Raw genomic sequence first — 16,647 nt, 5'->3', positions numbered from 1 at the left:
TAAAGGTGTAAAGGGGGAGAAAATACACAAGAAGGGAGTAGATGGAGCAGTGGGAGAAGGGGAAAGTTTCCCACATTCCCCCCAGTTTTTTTCGCCAGCCTGATGGATCTCATTAATTGTATCTGTGCTTCTTTCCATCGTGGAATACCAACACAGAGAGGGGTTGCAGTGGGTTCCCCAAACAAGCACGAAGCAGCTTGGCGTCATCAAGTTATCTGTCTCCTGTTTCTTCAAACTAGAAAGCAGTACCAAAAGAACCCACCTTTCGGTCCTGGGAGGCCGGGGTCTCCCGGTAGCCCCTTATTGCCCGACAGTCCAGGTCGTCCGGGTTCTCCCGGAGCTCCACTTTCAGCCCCAAAGACTTCACCAGGTGGTCCTTTGGCTCCGGGCAAACCAGGAGGACCTGGTTGGCCACGTAAGCCATCGATCCCATCTGGTCCTGGAAATCCTTTCGGCCCCTGATCTCCACGAATACCAGGAAACCCTGAAACAACAAGGACGACATCGACATTATAATCAACGTAATGCTGCAGTCTCCATATGAATCTCTGTCTCAGGCAAAACACACATTTCGAGAAATCCGTTGGTAGAAGGAGTGCTCCCTCAACAGCAAAAAAGATGTCACTGTGAAAGCAAATTAAAAGGAGATGTGTCACCAAGAATATCTTTCGAATGTAAATAATGGCTTCCTTTGCATGTCTAATTCTCGAATAGCATCTAACACAGTAGGAGACATTTGTCAGGTGTTATAAGAACGAGTACGATGCTTTTCTCTGAACATCTGCTTTGGCCCTTTCTCGCCTTCTTTTGCACACGTACGCACAGTACTCATGTGTTTCTGTTTATAGGTCCCATGGTAGCGGGAATGGTCCCCAGCTTTTACCTGGCATTCCCAGATCCCCAATGAATCCTTGATCCCCTGGCTGTCCCTTTTGGCCCATGAATCCTGGCGGGCCTGGAATGCCTGGAAGTCCTTTTCTGCCCTTTGCGCCTGAAAAAGAAATACATTGGAAATTCACAGTTTGTCATGAATCTTGTTCGATTCCCCCACGGGGCCTCCTGGACCGGGGCTGGACTGGATGACCCATGGGATCCCTTCCAGCTTCTGCCATTCTAAAAGGAGGATGGTCCTCACCATTCAAGGACCAACGCAAGCAAAACAAGAGATGAAAGGCCAGAAAGACTAACAATAAAACCTAGAGGTGTAAATATTGTCTCCAGATGGGTAGCTGCATCCACGGATACAATTAGATATAAGGTTAAAAAAAAGTTTTGAGTTGAATTGGCTATAACCTTCTCATGCATCAATCCGGAGCTGATTTGTGAATCGCATCCTAAATACAGTTTGTGCCAACCAAATTAAAACCTCTCTCTTTCGCCAGATAATTAAAAATTTGTTTTTTAAAAAAATATATTTTGAATTTCAATTTTTTTAAAAAAATATTGATGCCAAGACTAAGAGGCAAATTCAGCCCCCAGGCCGAACTAGATTTGATCCACGGAGTCAGCGGTGGAAGGGAGTTCCACCTTAACAGAAATCCCATCGATTGAATGGGCCTACATGGAGTGGGAGGATCAGCTGAACGGAGGGGCAGCCGTCTTGTGTGTATACGTCCTGCAGTCCACCAGGGATGGGGGCTCAAGGAGCAGGACTCGTTGTGAAACCAGACTTCAGTTGCACCGGCAATTCGACCCAGACTTGACACAGGGTTGGTTGGTTTTTTTACTGACTCAGATTTGACTTACGACTCGGAACCACCCACCTCTCCCTTCCCCCCCCCCGGGAAAAAAGCCTGTTTTTAATAGGGACTTGGGCTTTGTTCTTGGGACTCGAGACTCGGTACCCAAGACTCGAACTCGGGTTCGGAAGCCGGACCCAAAGACTCGCCAGCATCCCTGCAGTCTACTTCTCCAACCCCCATGCCGTGACCCACAGACAGTCATACCAAATAAAAGGGGTCGATCTGGAAGATCCCGTAAGGATGTGAGGTTTGGCCTCCAGCAGACGTCCGCGCTTTCCCTCCTTTTCACCGTTTATTGTTGTAGTTTCAACAACCAAACGTTTATTGCTCTACCCCTCGTCATTGTCTCTTTTATATCTGCTATTTAAAAATAATCGAGTCCAATCCCTAGAATGCCTGTGGTTTCTTAATTTCAAAACCAACCAACTCACCCTTGTGTGATCTCCGCATCTTTAAACCACACAATTATTTCTGAGGTCACATCAAATTTTGGACTCTTGTCTACAATTTCTCCCCCCCCCCATCCATGAAGGGGTTGTGCTAGGCCTGAAGAAGTGGGTTTTTTGATCGACAAAAGCTTGCCCTTTGTATGATTTCTTAGTGGTCCAATAAAAGGATCAGCTACCATGACATTTGGGCAATTCTGGAGACCGCATGGCTTTTTCTTTGTGGACCCTGATCTCTGTCCTGCCTCCAGAGTTCAGCTCTCAGAAACACTTTTGCAGAACTAAACGTTAACAGAAAGATAAACTTATTCCTGCCACTTCCAGCCAACCTCTCTGTGGCACAGCTGGTCTTGGAGGCATCATGATCTTTTAGGGGAAAAAAAAAAGATTCGGCCCAGATGGCCACTAGTAAGAGATACAGATCACAGGTGTATATTGTAAACTTTACACAGTCTGATAGCTGGCTGGATAGCTCAGTGGTTTACGCCTATGGCTGTGGAGCCAGAGGCTGAGAGTTCGATCCCCCCTCTGTGCCTCCTGGGAGAAAGAGCCATCCTGGGTAGCCTTGGGCCAGCTGCACAGTCCCAAGGTTGCCCCTAGAGGAAGGGAAGGGTAAAGCACTTCTGAGATTTCTCTACCTGGAAAACCCTGATAAAGATCTACCGTAAATCGGAATTGAATTGAAGGGACATGATTATTATGAATGCTTCATACCTGGGAATCCTGGAGAGCCAGGAAATCCCGGTGGTCCAAATGCACCAGGAATCACACAGGGCAAAGTTATACCTGCAGAGAGAGAGAGAAAAAAATGCATTGAAATGTCACATGGCCCCTTATGGCCGGATCTAGGAAGAGTATTTATCCAAAATATTTATCCTCATAACCAGAGACAGGAAGTGTTAATATTTGGGATTACAGCATCTAAAATGTCTCAACCAGCATAGCCGGTGAGATTTATGGTCCAAGATGATTAACGTTTCCCGTCTCCGAGAGGCAAGTCCTGCTGAGTGATCCCATGAGGGTGACTTTCCTTTCAGGCACTTGTCTGTGAGTCCCTGAAACATTTTTGGATACCATTAAAAGCCGGTTCACTGGTGGAAACTCATCCTTGGCTATTAAGCTGACTCATGGTTTCTTAATATTCACCATCTCCACCCAGGGTCAAGGAAATGGAGACCCGCGAAGATTTCCAAACGTTCTGGAGGATAATATTTCTGCACTCTTCTGCTTCTTTTGAATCCTGACCTAATCCTTAGGCATAATTAAGGATGGCACTCGTACGGGTGCATGCACGCTCGTGAGCATGGACAAATGGCGGGGCGGCACTTGTGTAGGTGCGCGCTCATTCGCATGCACAAACGGCTGCATGGCGCTTGCATGGGCATGCTGGAGCGCGGTTATGCACGAATCAGCTGTGTGGGGATGAGTGCGTGCGGAGGGTGGGAGGTCTGTCTCTGTGGCGCACTTTGTCTCAGGCCACGGATGGGCACTGGGCCATGGACCGGGGGTTGGGGACCTCTGATTTAACCGACTACAGTCTACAGCCCAAGTTCACACAAGGCCGCCATTTCTCTGACCCCCCACTTCCCCTCCCCGCTTTGGTCTTGTACTTGACCAGGCCTCAGCCAAACACTCAATTCAATGTGACTAGAATAAATTACACATTTAACTAGAGAACTTATGCAGAGACCTACATAGGTTCAGTAATTTATTCTGGGGTACGCATCTGTGTTTCCTCTCTGGCCAAACTGGGACCGGACGAAATGGGGAGGTGAGCCATCCTTCTGGCAATGGTGCCATTTTTATTGCTGTGATTGTCCCAAAGCCACTCGGTCAGTTGGATAGGCAGTAAGCAAAGAGATGGAAGTGCACAGCCACAAGGAGGCAGAGGTTTAGCGCTGGAGCACGACGTTTGGGGGTGGAAGGGTGAGGGTAAAGCACACATAAAGCAAGCTTCCCAATGGCTGTCTTTTGCTCCGCCTTCTACGAGCACCCGATACGACTCCCCTCCCCTCCTGCCGTGTCACACAACGTGCTTCTCCCTTGTGCATCTCGTGTCCTACCAGGAAGGAAACGGATTCTGCCCAACCCCACAAGGGTGACAACTGCCCAGCCTCGCTCTCACCTCCCTCCGGGTCTAAGATGCCATTAACAACCTCCTCACCGCAGCAGCAGTCACCTAGACCAGTTAAGCAAAGGAGCACAAGTTAAAACAGAGGCGGCGGGGGGGAGAGAGACAATAAAAGGACAACCCACGAGATTGGCCATTGGCTCGCTCTGAAGCACGAACCTCCTATATTCAAAGGCACCAAATAGGTTGCACGAATGGAAGGCATTCAATTCAACGGGACTAGAGATGGGCACGAACCATCGGTTCATCAGTTTGTGCTGATTCGTCCTTTGGACGAACTGGTGTTTGGTTCTGCCTTCCTCCAGCAGGTGGCGCCTGGAGGAGGTGGGGCAGGGAATCCAGGGTGCTGCCTCTGAGCAGGAGGGGGGTGTCACTGAAGAAGGTGGGGTTAGGGAACACAAAACACCTGTTTGTCTGAAAGTCGAACCGCCACGAACTGCCGAACCGGTCGTTCGTACCAATCTCTGAACCGGACATTCATCTAGTCCTTAAGTCCACTTAATTCATATGGGCCTTCTCGCTTTTAGAAACATTATGTGAGGGGGAGGTCAGATATACAAAAATGTGCTGTGCCTGTGAATATAGGTAAAGTATATTTTCAAACACGGTGAGAGAAAAGACATCTCTCTGTTTATGAAATGACATTTAAGCACGCGCAGGTCCTATTAAGCAATAGAAGCAACAGGAAAGAAAGCAACACAAAGCCGTTGTTAACCTACTTTTTCAAAAGCTGGCATTGGCAGAACTTAAGAAGAAGGAAAAGGCATTTACGGCATTGCTGAAAACTAGTTCAAAGGACAACGTAGGGCATTCTGGGAGCGGTAGTTTTTTTTTTAAAAAAGGAAGGTTTTCCCCAAGCTTTGGAAAGAACATTGACAAATCAGTTTCCTTCCCCAATGGAGTCTAATGGTACACTCCAGGATTTCTGGGCTGAAGACAAGACACTCACTGTCAGCAAGGGAACCCTAGTGATGACCATGGGTTCAGCATTACTGAGATGAAGGATCAGTTCACTCCACCTTCCTTCTACCTGCAGGCAATGGTGACATCCAATGGGCTTCTCTTTCATGAGCCCCAATCCTTGACTACCTCCCAAGGGCAGGCAGGAGGAGAAGCAGCAACAGTGGCTTCCATTCCTTGTCACGGTGTCTCTAACCATCACCAGCGAAGCCATTCATGGCGGCTGCCATGTTTGGTGCACGAATGCCATCTTGGTGAGTGGCAGATGGACCACAGGAGCTCGTAATATTTTATAACCCCTGTGTGATCCAGTGATGTTGGTTAATGTGTGGCCAATTCCAAAGAAGAACAGCCCCCTTCAAGCCCATACCTGGAGGACCTGGGAGGCCAGGTTGCCCCGGCAACCCATCGATTCCAGGGTCACCCGAAGGCCCGCTAAGCCCAATTGCGCCTGGAAAACCAACGCCGGGAAGACCAACCTCGCCACGCCGGCCCTTCATACCAGGTAATCCTGGCAAACCTTTGTCGCCTGGGAAGCCGAGGCCACCATCACCCTACGAGACACGACACAAATCAAGAAGTGAACAAAGGAAACAAAGGATCTGCGTCCCCACTTCAGTGAAGATGAGACAGATCAACGGGGTTTGGACAAACTTACGGGAAGCCCAGGTCGACCCGGAAAACCTGGGACGCCGTCCCGACCTGGAATTCCGGGAAAGCCAGAAGAACCTCGAAGGCCAACGTCACCCGGATCTCCTCGGAGGGCTCTGCCGGCGGCTAAAAACGGTTCTCCTTTTACTCCCTTCAGGCCTGGAAGACCAGCTGGGCCAACGAAACCCTTGGGTTACAAGGAAGCAAAAACAGGTTTATTTAAGTCCAGGGCTGTATCCACCTTGTGCCAATAGGAACGTTGGGATCCGAGGTTGAGAACCACTGGTCTAGAGCATTAATAGTATGGTTTGCTGGGATTTCTCTCACCCTGGAAGGATCTTGGCCAACAAACATGGACACCTTTCCTTTCCATTTAAGCTCCACAACAACACTGTGAGGGGGCAGATCAAGCCGAGAGACAATGACAGCCACCTGATTTTCAGCAAGAAATCCCGTCGGATTCAGGGCCCCTGGGAAATCTGAACTTCTGTTTCTCCATCCTATTAATTGCCCCACACCGGTTTTATAATCAATGTCTGATTCCCTGAATTATTCATTGACTGCCAAAGGGTTTCCCACAACAGCCAGCATCCTTTCTTCCTACCTTCATTTCCGTTTTTGCACCCCTCAGGCAAAGGCGGCTATTTTTCATAAACTGTCTGTGGGTTTTTAGGCAATAAATGCCTATCCTAGTCTCCGCCATTCGTAAATGGAGAAAAACCACTCCTTACTCACCGGTGGGCCAGGCGGTCCTGGGGCACCAAGTCCTGGTTCTCCCAAAGGCCCCTTTGGCCCCACGACCCCTGGGACTCCAGGGGGGCCGGGTAGGCCAGGCTCCCCTTTCGCTCCGGCTCTTGTAACTCCTCCATCGCAAGCGCAGTCCCCACCATCACCTTCGAAAACAACAGTTCACCTTCAGATATCATTTTTGAGCGCAGACATGTTGGAAGGCTCCATCAGAATGAAAACATCCGAGAAGCAGGGTTTTTAACATTATTATTCTTATTATTTAAAGCAGCAAAACAAGATAGTGAAAAGTTGTATGTTTTGCTGCTCATCAGAAATTAAGCAGTGATGGGATCGGGAAGCGCATTTCTGTGCCTTGATGGCACTCAAGAAGGGCCCCGAGACTGGGGTCACAGCAGCAAAGTGCAGCATCCCAAAATCTGGGGATGGGCGTAGGTGGTCCCTGCACTGCTGGAGACCTGCCTTGCCTGCACTAAGCCACCGAATCGGACATCATTTGTTTTTACAGAAAACAGAACTATTCTGCGAGGGGTGCAGACCAAGCTCTGTTCCATTGTCCACCTTTTGGTGATCTCAGGGAGAAAACCCATAAAGACCTGGGGGGAATCCTGCTCACCTTTGTAGCCTTTCAGACCAAAGGTTCCCGGGGGTCCTCTTGGCCCAGGTGCGCCCGGCTCGCCAGGTTGCCCAGCAAAGATGCCTTCTGCCGTCTCGATGGGACCTGGAGTTTCAAAGACAGATTAATAATCCACTCCTGGTTTGTTTTTGGTGGAGAAAGATCTAGGAAAGCACGTGGTCGCGAATTGCAAAAGATGGGGAATGGCATCGGAAGCAATGGAGTCACATCCATCATCTATGTGTGGTCCTGTCAGCGCTGAATACCGACCATCGCTCTCCAAGGTGGCAGGCAGGATTTGTTCCAGCTGAACCTGGAGATGATGCAGACTGAACTCGCGGCCTTCAGCACACAAAACGTGTTCTCTGCCATCGAGGTCCACCCCCTCCCCAATAACAGCATCTTCTGGTGGTCTCCATCCAAGTCCGAATCAGTCTCAGTGATGATGAGCCTCCCAGAACAGATGATATGGAGTGTCTTCACGGTGGTCCATCAGCAAGGTGGGAGCTTCTCTTTCCCTTCATTCATGGAAGGGCACGAAGCCAAACGTTTATGCTTACACCTAAGGCCAGAAGAGAACTGAACCAAGTCATAGGCTCACCTGATGGGCCAGGCAACCCCTGAACGCCTGGGGGACCAGGGGCTCCATCCTTGCCAGGTGGACCAGGTAGCCCAACTGTTGATCTGCCTGGTTCTCCTCGATCGCCTCTCAATCCTGGAACACCTGGGACTCCCATCGGACCAGGTGATGCTGCGAAAGACAGAGAAATCGAACTAGAGCCACACTGGAGCTCCATAAAGTTTGCATTACCTTCTTCTGAGATGCTCATCCAAAAGCATTGGAGGACCATCGGATTTAGGTTGTTCCAAAAGAGAAGGCCACTCCGATTAGACTCCTCTTTCAAGATGAGGATGCTCAACCAATTTACCTGGGAAAGGTGCAGGAAATCCTGGTGGACCGGGAAAGCCCGGTGACCCAACAGGCCCTTCATCACCTCTAGGGCCAGGTCTTCCTGGTGTCCCAGGTTCTCCAGAAGGACCTAGTGTTGAAAAGAGGAGGGAAGAAGTCTATCAGTATTGCCCTGCATTAATCTATAGCGTAAAGAAGTTACTTCTTTCAACTCCGGCTCCCAAAATCACAACGGCTGGAGGATTCTGAACACCGTAGATTCAACCTCAACCCCCCACCCCAACCTTCCATATTAACCTCAGCAGTAACAATCCTGAAGACACCATCAATGGGTTCACAACCCTTGAATGGTCCAGGGTTTGCATCTGTATCAGTGCCACAGAGGGCGTCCCATTACTGGTTTCAATATAAGCTGCAACCTATATTCAGCTGAGTGGTTTAGCTCTCTGGCTGCAAAGCCAGAGGTTGGGAGTTCGATTCCCCGCCCCGGGCCTCCCGGAGAGGGGCTGGACCCATAGATCCATGGGGCTTCTTCCCACTCTGCAGTTCTAAGATTACAGTGGTGTCCCGCATAGCGACGTCAATCCGTTCTAGGATTAACGTTGCTATCCGGATTCGTCGCTATGCGGGGGGCGGGAACCCATAGGAACGTTAAACTCTGCTTAATGCGTTCCTATTGGGGAAAAACTCACCGCTATACAGGGAATCCTCCATCCGGCCACCATTTTCGCCACCCGGCAAATGAGGGCAGGGCGTGAAAACGCTGTGGGCGGCCATTTTGTTGACCTGGCAGCCATTTTGGGACCGCCGCTCAGCTGTTTGTAAAACATCGCAATGCAAAGATCGGTAAGCAAAACGCTTACCAATCATCGCAACGCAATGTTTTCCCTATCTAAAACATCGCAATGCGATCGCATTAGCGATTGCAAAAAAAGCATCGCTATGCAGATTCGTCGTTAAAGGGTGCGCTCATTAAGCGAGGCACCACTGTTTGATGATGATATAGCCTGCGTGTGTTCAATATTGTTGTATGTATCTGTATTGAGAGATAAAATTCTCTACTTGCAAAAGTAATTTTTAAAAAATGCACCTGAGATCACGGCCCCTTCCGTGTCGACAATCACCGTGGGACCTGGAGGGCCCACATCCCCAAACTCGCCCTGGAAAATTAAGCACACAGACATGATTCCACGATCCACGTCAGCCATTCTCCCTTAATTCCAAATGGGAGGTCAACCCTCCTTGACTCTAAGGTGGAAAAAAACACCCCATGTGTTTGCACCATGCAAACTGGAACACAGGTAGGGATCTGCGTGATTTGTTCTTCCACCGCCCAAAATGCACACATTGCTAGAAAAGGCTCCCACCCACTAAATATTATTTGCGGTTCTGCAAACTTTGGGGGCTCTCGCCCGGCCATGAGCAACCACATAATCCTGAGATGGTGCTCCTTATGAGCCAAAATTAACTTTCCTGCAATCGGATAGCTTGTATGCAGGAGAACCACATACATTTTTTCTTTCTTCTTCTGACTATTGAAAAGGTCGGCCCTAGTGGGATGGCTTTTTCCTGCAAAAACTTACCCTTCCTCCTGGAGATCCATCCCGTCCAGGAAGTCCTGGCTTGCCCAGTTGGCCCTGTAAGACGAAGAACGGTAAAAGGTGACCCAAGGGCCATCATTCATCCTCAGCGTTGCCCGTCGGCAAGCTCTCCGAAAGCCCTTTTGAGGATGTGCACATGTGCTAGCTGAGAATTCTACAGGGAGAAGCCCCGAGAGACGAGTGGATTTAAGTCGTCACAGTTATGATAAGAATTCACTGGCTATGCAGGCTAAGAATGATGGGAGCTGTAGTCATTAAATTCTGGAGGAGGCAACCCTCCTCGACGTGGGAAATGCAGAGCTAAAAGCATCATCAGTGGCAAGACTTGAAGAGCTTGTCAGAGAAGGAAAGCCTCCATTGCCTGATTACAGAGGACCAAATTCCTCAACAGACTTGAGTAGGTTAAATTCTACCGTTTGGGAGCCACCACTTAGAAGACCATCTTGGCAGCCACTGCCCAAGGTGGGGTAAAAGGTGCGCTGTACCTGTCCGCCCGGGGTTCCATCAAATCCCTTCAAGCCCATGTCTCCCTAAAAAGAAAAAAAGGGAGAAGAACGTATTACTCAACATTTGTGCAAGGCTCACAGACCTTCTGGGTCATTATTCTAGACACTGCATCACTGTCGGACCAGATGATTCAACCCTTAAGGTATATTTGCTCTTAAAATTAAGATGTGCATGGGTAAAAATGGCTTGGAGGCCAGAGACCCAAACCACTGACCTATCCAGTCAGCTACCTGTATAACATTGTGTATCATATTTATAGGTATATTATATGTATAATATTATGTTACTAAAAATCATGCTTTGGAATGATTCTTTTGAGCAAGTCGGCTGTAAAATTCTTGAAACGGTGATCTTCCCAAATAAACTTTCCAGGCCCCCCAAAGTCTAAAACCTGCAAAGCCTAGAAATTTCACCCAACACAAAACTTCTGTCACCATAACAACGGGCGGGTTTGGCGCAGCTACTTACTCTCGGCCCTGGTAATCCAGGTACACCTTTTTCTCCTTTTTCTCCAAAACCATCAAAGCCCTAAAAAGAAAGGGAGGGATGGAGGGAGGGAGGGAGGGAGGGAGAAAAGAGAGAGAGAGAAAGAGAGAAAGAAGACAAAGCAAGATAAAAGGCCCAAGATAAGCAAGGGTTAATCTACACCCCAGGAAGACAATAAGGATACAATTCAAACCCAAGATGGAAAAAGGACATGATTCATCAGACATGTGACTCAGCTTAAAGATTAACAACCAAGAATCAAATCAAGACTGAAGCTCAGAGTGTTCGTTTTTTAAAATAAAAATAGTTTCAGTGCTATTCCCAAATAATTAGTTACTGTTACATTATTGCTTTAAAAACTGCCTCTTTCCCTTCTCATTTTTACAGCTCATCGGCGCTCGCAAAATGGCTTCCCTATGGACGATCTTCGCTCGACAATGAGGTATTTTCCCAATTGGAATGCATTGAACTGGATTTCAATGCATTCCAATGGGGAAAGGGGTTTCACATGACGCCGATTTCGCTAAACAGCGATTTTCCTGGGATGGATTATTGTCGTCATATGGGGCACCACTGTATATCAAAAGGGCTTGAAGAGGAAAAGCTCATTGAACTCTTGGGACAGAGAATCCAGAACTTACCGGAGGACCAGGAAAACCCGAGGGTCCAGGAAAACCTTTAGGGCCCAGAACACCCTGAAAAAAAAACCAAACAAGTTTGTGTGTGTGTGTGTGTGTCCAAGAAGGTGAGAGCTGAAGTTCACATTGACATACAGCTCCTCTCAATATAACTCCTTCCAGATCCAGAGAACACTTCTTTACATCTTCCAATATGGTAGGCAGTGACTCCTTCTCGTCCTTAAATGTGTCTAGGCAAATAAACTGAGGATGCAACTACATCAACAAATACTTCAGGATTTGTCCCAGCAGTACAACAGTTCGGTTTCAAGTATTTTTTTTAAATTTTTACTGGCCACACAAAGCAAAGACCAATGGGAACCAGCCCAGTCCTTTCTGCTTCTGATTCAGAGTTTCAACCCCCTGCTGCTGGGGGGCTTCTACTTTTCCCAAACTGGAACAGTTTGAACGGAGATTTCCTCTTCTGATCAGTTGTTTCGTTCAACGAAAGGATGGGAGGGGGGGTGCCTCTGGATAATGTTCAGGAAACAGACGAAGCTGCATATGATGTTTCTGGAGAGTAAGAAACCCACCCCAGTGGAGCCACAAAACAGTTTGATTTTTTTTTAAAAAAATAAACAACTGGATCTACTGCTGAATTACTGTATTGAGGCATTATTTGGAGGGGGGGGAAGGAAACTGAATACAATTGTAAAAAATACTTCAAATCAAACTGCCGGTGTAGCCACATCCTATGAAAACCCAGTTCAATTCTGGATCATTTGCAAGAATGGCAAACGTCACTTCTGCCAACATGTCAACACATTGTTTGAACCAAACTTGGAAATATAATGATGAGACAGACCATCCATTACAAAAACCAAGAGCCTGCCTTTGTTTGTTTCCTTAAGAAATTACATCTTCCACCTGGATTAACACAGTTTCACGATTCAGAGATTCGGTGCAGAAACGGGTCCCTATGTCAACATTTCTAGAGTAATGATTAAAATCTCTTGCTGCCTTTTGTCTTGGGAAAGCTCAAGTTCTCAGAGACCAGCAAACACCAGAAGGGGAGGTGTGTCTAAAATATTTAATATATCTTGTGGTCTAAAATATCTTGTATGTCTAAAATATTTGCTATATCTTTGCTCACTGAGAGCAAATGAATTAATGGTTTACAGAGGTGAATCAATATCTGAGCCCAAGTTTTACCCATTCTCAATTGCCTCTTTTTTCTCCATTTTTCTTGAAATTGAGAGAAATCACTTTCAAACCAAGTCAAAAATATTTTTCAGTCACTGGGCAGAATCCTACTGTGGATCTAAGAGCGTTAAGTGTAACTACCTAAAATGTGGGGAGGGGGCAAATTCCCACTAATTAATGAGTTAAGCATTGTCAGTCCCAAGATAAATGGACAGAAAAGCACACCTTGACTCCTTCCTCTCCTTTCCGAAATCCGATGAATTCCAGGATCCCTGTGGAAGGCGGAGGGCCGGGAGGTCCTGGAAGCCCAACATCTCCCTAATGGGGGGAAGAGACGAGGTATTACGAGAAACCAGCCAGTTGTCCGAAGACCCACGGAAAACGTACAGCCCGTCCTAGATAGAAGGCCATTCCCTTTAGGCCGTCGATAGTTAAACCATGTTTTAAGGACCTTCAGGCTATCAAAAGATGCTCGGCTGCCCAAACAAACTCAGCACGTGTGTGATGTCACTATGACCTGCCTCCAAAATATCGGAGAAGTTCCTCTTTTTGGCCGGCCACTCCCAGAATCGGGCTTTTCACAACGATTCTCATCCACTAAGCAAATGGACATTTTTCTGTGTGTTTCAGCTCAGCGGTAACACTACCCTTTTCATCTTCTTAAAAAGCAGTGTTAAATGAATGCTTGTTGGTACACAAAGTCTTTCCTGGGGAAAATGGGCTTTTTCTTTCTTTTATGGTGGGACCTACCTGAAAGCAAAAGGACACCCTCTCCTACTTCTTCCCCAGCAATTAGCATTCCAAGGTATACCTTTCCTGACCAGGGAGGCTCCATAAAAACCACCATCAGGGCTAGTAGACGCTGGCAGGCCTCTTCTAACAAATTTGCTCAATCTCACTATAAACCATTGATTTAATAAATGAATGGCATGAATTAAATTAGGCATTGCACGAAGAACAGAAAACACAATTAGGGCTTACTTTTTGGATGAGGGCTCCCAGAATCCCACGTTGTCGGAAGGAATATGGGGGTTGTAGTCTACACAGGCAACATTTCCTTACACTGGCTGCTTTTTTTTACACTCCTTCCACTCACTCCCTCACCAACTGTGCTCAGTTGCCAAAATCAGACAAGAGCAGACGCATCCCGGATGGGACAGGATGCCCTTTTCTTTTTAAAAACTAATCTGTTTATTTATCACCAGCATCTCAAAACTGCAGAGCTGGAAGGGACCTGATAGATCATCAAGTCCAGCCCCTCTAATGTAGGCAACATGGGGGAATTGAACTCCCAACCTTCAGCTCTGCAGCCAGAGGCCTTAAACCACAGAGCTGTTTAGCAGAAGCAATCCAGGACTGAGGAAATGCAACTAATGAAGTGGGCTGCAATTCACAAAGGCCTCTCCCAAATATAGCTCATTAGTTTTGAAGGGGCCACACGCTCCTCATTTTTATACCTATGGTTTCGTCCTGCTTCTGCTAGCCAGAGAGGAGAGGCCGCGATCTATGGGAAGCAGTTAACCGTTGCCTAGACAGTGATGGGTTAACTTGAGCAAGGCCAGCTGGAGAAACCCATAACAACCGCCTCGGCACAGCGCGGCGCTCCGGCGCTAATGAGGAACAGATTGGGCCGGCTGCCGAGCGATTGGGTGGATAATCAGATTTCTGCTGTCAACACTCCACTGACATCTGCGGACATTCGGGGAGAAATAAAACGGTAGGCTAGGAGAAGTTGATGACAGCTATACATGGAAGTTGGACATAAGCTGCCTTCTGGGCTCCAGGTGGGATTCTGGGAACTTTAGGCCAAAAAAAGAGGTAACTTTTTTCCAAGCTCTGATTTGTTGGGAACCTCCAAGTTCAAAGGCCAAGCATTTCCACCAATGCAATTTTATGCATTCATTATACAACCCACAGAGTTTATCTGTCAAGATTCTCGGTCCTCCAGGTGAGGTTATCTGGACGTTGAGTCATGACAAATGGACTTCTTTCTTATTAGGATTAAACCCATGGAGTTCAATGGGTCTACCAAGTAAGGAATATAAAAGTGACTACTTTTGAACACCACCTTTCCGTCGAAAGGTGCCCCAGCGGCATTACAACCTCACGCCATTTCTGCAAGGTAGCTGAGGCTGGAAAAACTGGAAGGCAAAAGTATTCTTCCTAGAAATTACATTTATATGTCGGTTTCACTCAGAGGAGTATACACAGTTCTCTTATTCTCCTTTTATCCTCACAACAATTCTATAAAGCAGGGCTTCCCAACCTTGGGCCCCTAGACCACCTTGGACTACAATGCCCAGAAGCCTTCACCAACAGTTGTGCTGGCCGGGATTTCTCTGAGTTATTGTCCAAGAATATTTGGGGACCCAAGGTCGGGAACCACTGATAGAAAGGTATAATAGACTACCTTCCAAGTACGTAGCAAAAGAGTGCTATCCCATCTCTCCTTGGTCTTCTTTTCTCAAGGCTAAACATGCCCAGTTCTTTCAGTCTTTCCTCATAAGGCTTGGTTTCCATTCCCCTGATCATCCTTGTTGCCCTCCTCTGAATGTATTTCATGCATTGTCATGGTAAAAAAAAACCAATACCAATCAAACTTACTTTTTCTCCCTTTTCTCCCTGAAAACCAAGGCCACTGTTCCCCTAGGAAACATCAAATAATGATAGATTATTTATTTTTGCAAATAAATATTTTCAAATTATTATAAAAAGACCTAGATAGACAGAAGAATGATCACAATTCTATCAATGACACAGCAGCATTTGGTCTTAAATTGTTAGTACATATATTGCTCTAGAACGTATTAACACGGGCCCTCTAAGTCTTCGCCCCACTGAAGCAGGGGAGGCCATGGCAAATGGATGCCAGTTACCTTCAGACATTGTGAGAAATCATTGTTTACTGCAATGGAAAGCCTTTCTTACAGGCTCACATCCTTCCCACGTTCCAAACCTCCACTTAGAAAGCCATAAATTTGGACATTTCTCCTTCTAGCTTATTAACCACGGTTTATTGTGTTATCTAATCATCAAACCACAGTTTAGCAAACTGCCTTGTTTAAGGCAAAAACCAGTTGAGATGCAACACTGTTCAGTGTTCAATCACTTCCCTAAACTGAAGATAATCTAAAACAGAAAAAAGATGCAGTATTCTCCCTGCAGCTGTACTCGAGTAGAGGGGAATCTACTTTTTTTTTCCTCCGAGAAGAAACAATGGTTTATCATAACCTTAAAAGGCAGCAGCTACCAGCTTCTTGATCTGTTATGACAAAGTTTGGAAATGACTTACTCTAGGCTCAGGAAAAGCTACTCAGACGTAAGCGCCTCCTTTGCCAGGAAGGCCAACCCTTAATTTAGTTAAAAGTTGATTTCTAGCTTTAAATCTAGTTTCCCCCAAATAATGTAGAAGATGTATCATTATAATAAGATAAAGTGGGGGAAAGATTAAATCTTAATCCATCCACCAGGGCATTCCAAGAAATCACATCTGAATTTCAGAAAAACTCCCTTTGAGAATTTAACCTCACTCTTTAACTAAACACTCAAAAGCAGTATAAACAATTGTGTCTCTCTTCCCACAATCCTTTCACCTTCCAAGATTTGATTCTGACGTCATCTTTTCTTGTTATCTAACTCCAGGACAATATTATGACAATAACAGACTCTTACCGCCGAGAAAGCGCCGACAATTGTTTGAAAACGAGAAGGAAAGATGAACAAAACAGAGGAGAACTTTCTACAATGACTTCGTTGATAGCAAAAAATAAAAATAAAAAAAATGCTGTAAATATAAGCCATGAGAACATCTGTGAGTCAAGAACTGAGGGGGTAACCCAATTTACATACCTTCGGACCTTGGGGGCCGGGGAAACCGGGTAGCCCCTAAACAGCAACAGAACGATTTCAATTATACGTTGAAAAACACAGGTTGTGTGCAACAATTTTACAAAGTTAGAGGCTCAACAAGGAGTTTTTAAGAAGGGCAAGGAAAGGAAGGCCTCCATCAAAAGGCCCCAAGCATACCCTA

At 46.7% G+C, this 16,647-nt stretch overlaps 1 protein-coding gene across 2 annotated transcripts in view; it reads right to left on the bottom strand.

Annotated features, from left to right (window-relative positions):
* Positions 1 to 16,647, bottom strand: part of COL4A6 (collagen type IV alpha 6 chain) — a 123,043-nt gene that overhangs the window by 23,439 nt on the left and 82,957 nt on the right. Inside the window, exons 10-27 of one of the 2 annotated variants that reach the window (XM_072981252.2) lie at positions 16,467 to 16,502; positions 15,222 to 15,263; positions 12,843 to 12,935; positions 11,439 to 11,492; positions 10,780 to 10,839; positions 10,290 to 10,334; positions 9,787 to 9,840; positions 9,294 to 9,363; positions 8,223 to 8,333; positions 7,895 to 8,044; positions 7,294 to 7,398; positions 6,666 to 6,823; positions 5,938 to 6,117; positions 5,650 to 5,833; positions 4,314 to 4,367; positions 2,903 to 2,974; positions 884 to 991; positions 263 to 484 (exon numbers count right to left, since the gene is read on the bottom strand). In XM_072981252.2, the coding sequence (XP_072837353.2) occupies positions 263 to 484; positions 884 to 991; positions 2,903 to 2,974; positions 4,314 to 4,367; positions 5,650 to 5,833; positions 5,938 to 6,117; positions 6,666 to 6,823; positions 7,294 to 7,398; positions 7,895 to 8,044; positions 8,223 to 8,333; positions 9,294 to 9,363; positions 9,787 to 9,840; positions 10,290 to 10,334; positions 10,780 to 10,839; positions 11,439 to 11,492; positions 12,843 to 12,935; positions 15,222 to 15,263; positions 16,467 to 16,502 (1,798 nt within the window). The remainder of the gene's footprint in view (positions 1 to 262; positions 485 to 883; positions 992 to 2,902; positions 2,975 to 4,313; positions 4,368 to 5,649; positions 5,834 to 5,937; positions 6,118 to 6,665; positions 6,824 to 7,293; positions 7,399 to 7,894; positions 8,045 to 8,222; positions 8,334 to 9,293; positions 9,364 to 9,786; positions 9,841 to 10,289; positions 10,335 to 10,779; positions 10,840 to 11,438; positions 11,493 to 12,842; positions 12,936 to 15,221; positions 15,264 to 16,466; positions 16,503 to 16,647) is intronic. The other variant, XM_072981253.2, reaches the window with a different exon arrangement.

This window comes from Pogona vitticeps, chromosome 11 (genome assembly GCF_051106095.1).
Source record: "Pogona vitticeps strain Pit_001003342236 chromosome 11, PviZW2.1, whole genome shotgun sequence".
NCBI classification, from domain to species: domain Eukaryota; kingdom Metazoa; phylum Chordata; class Lepidosauria; order Squamata; family Agamidae; genus Pogona; species Pogona vitticeps.
Note: the sequence above shows the minus strand (reverse complement) of the source record. Positions and strands in the feature narration are given on the sequence as shown.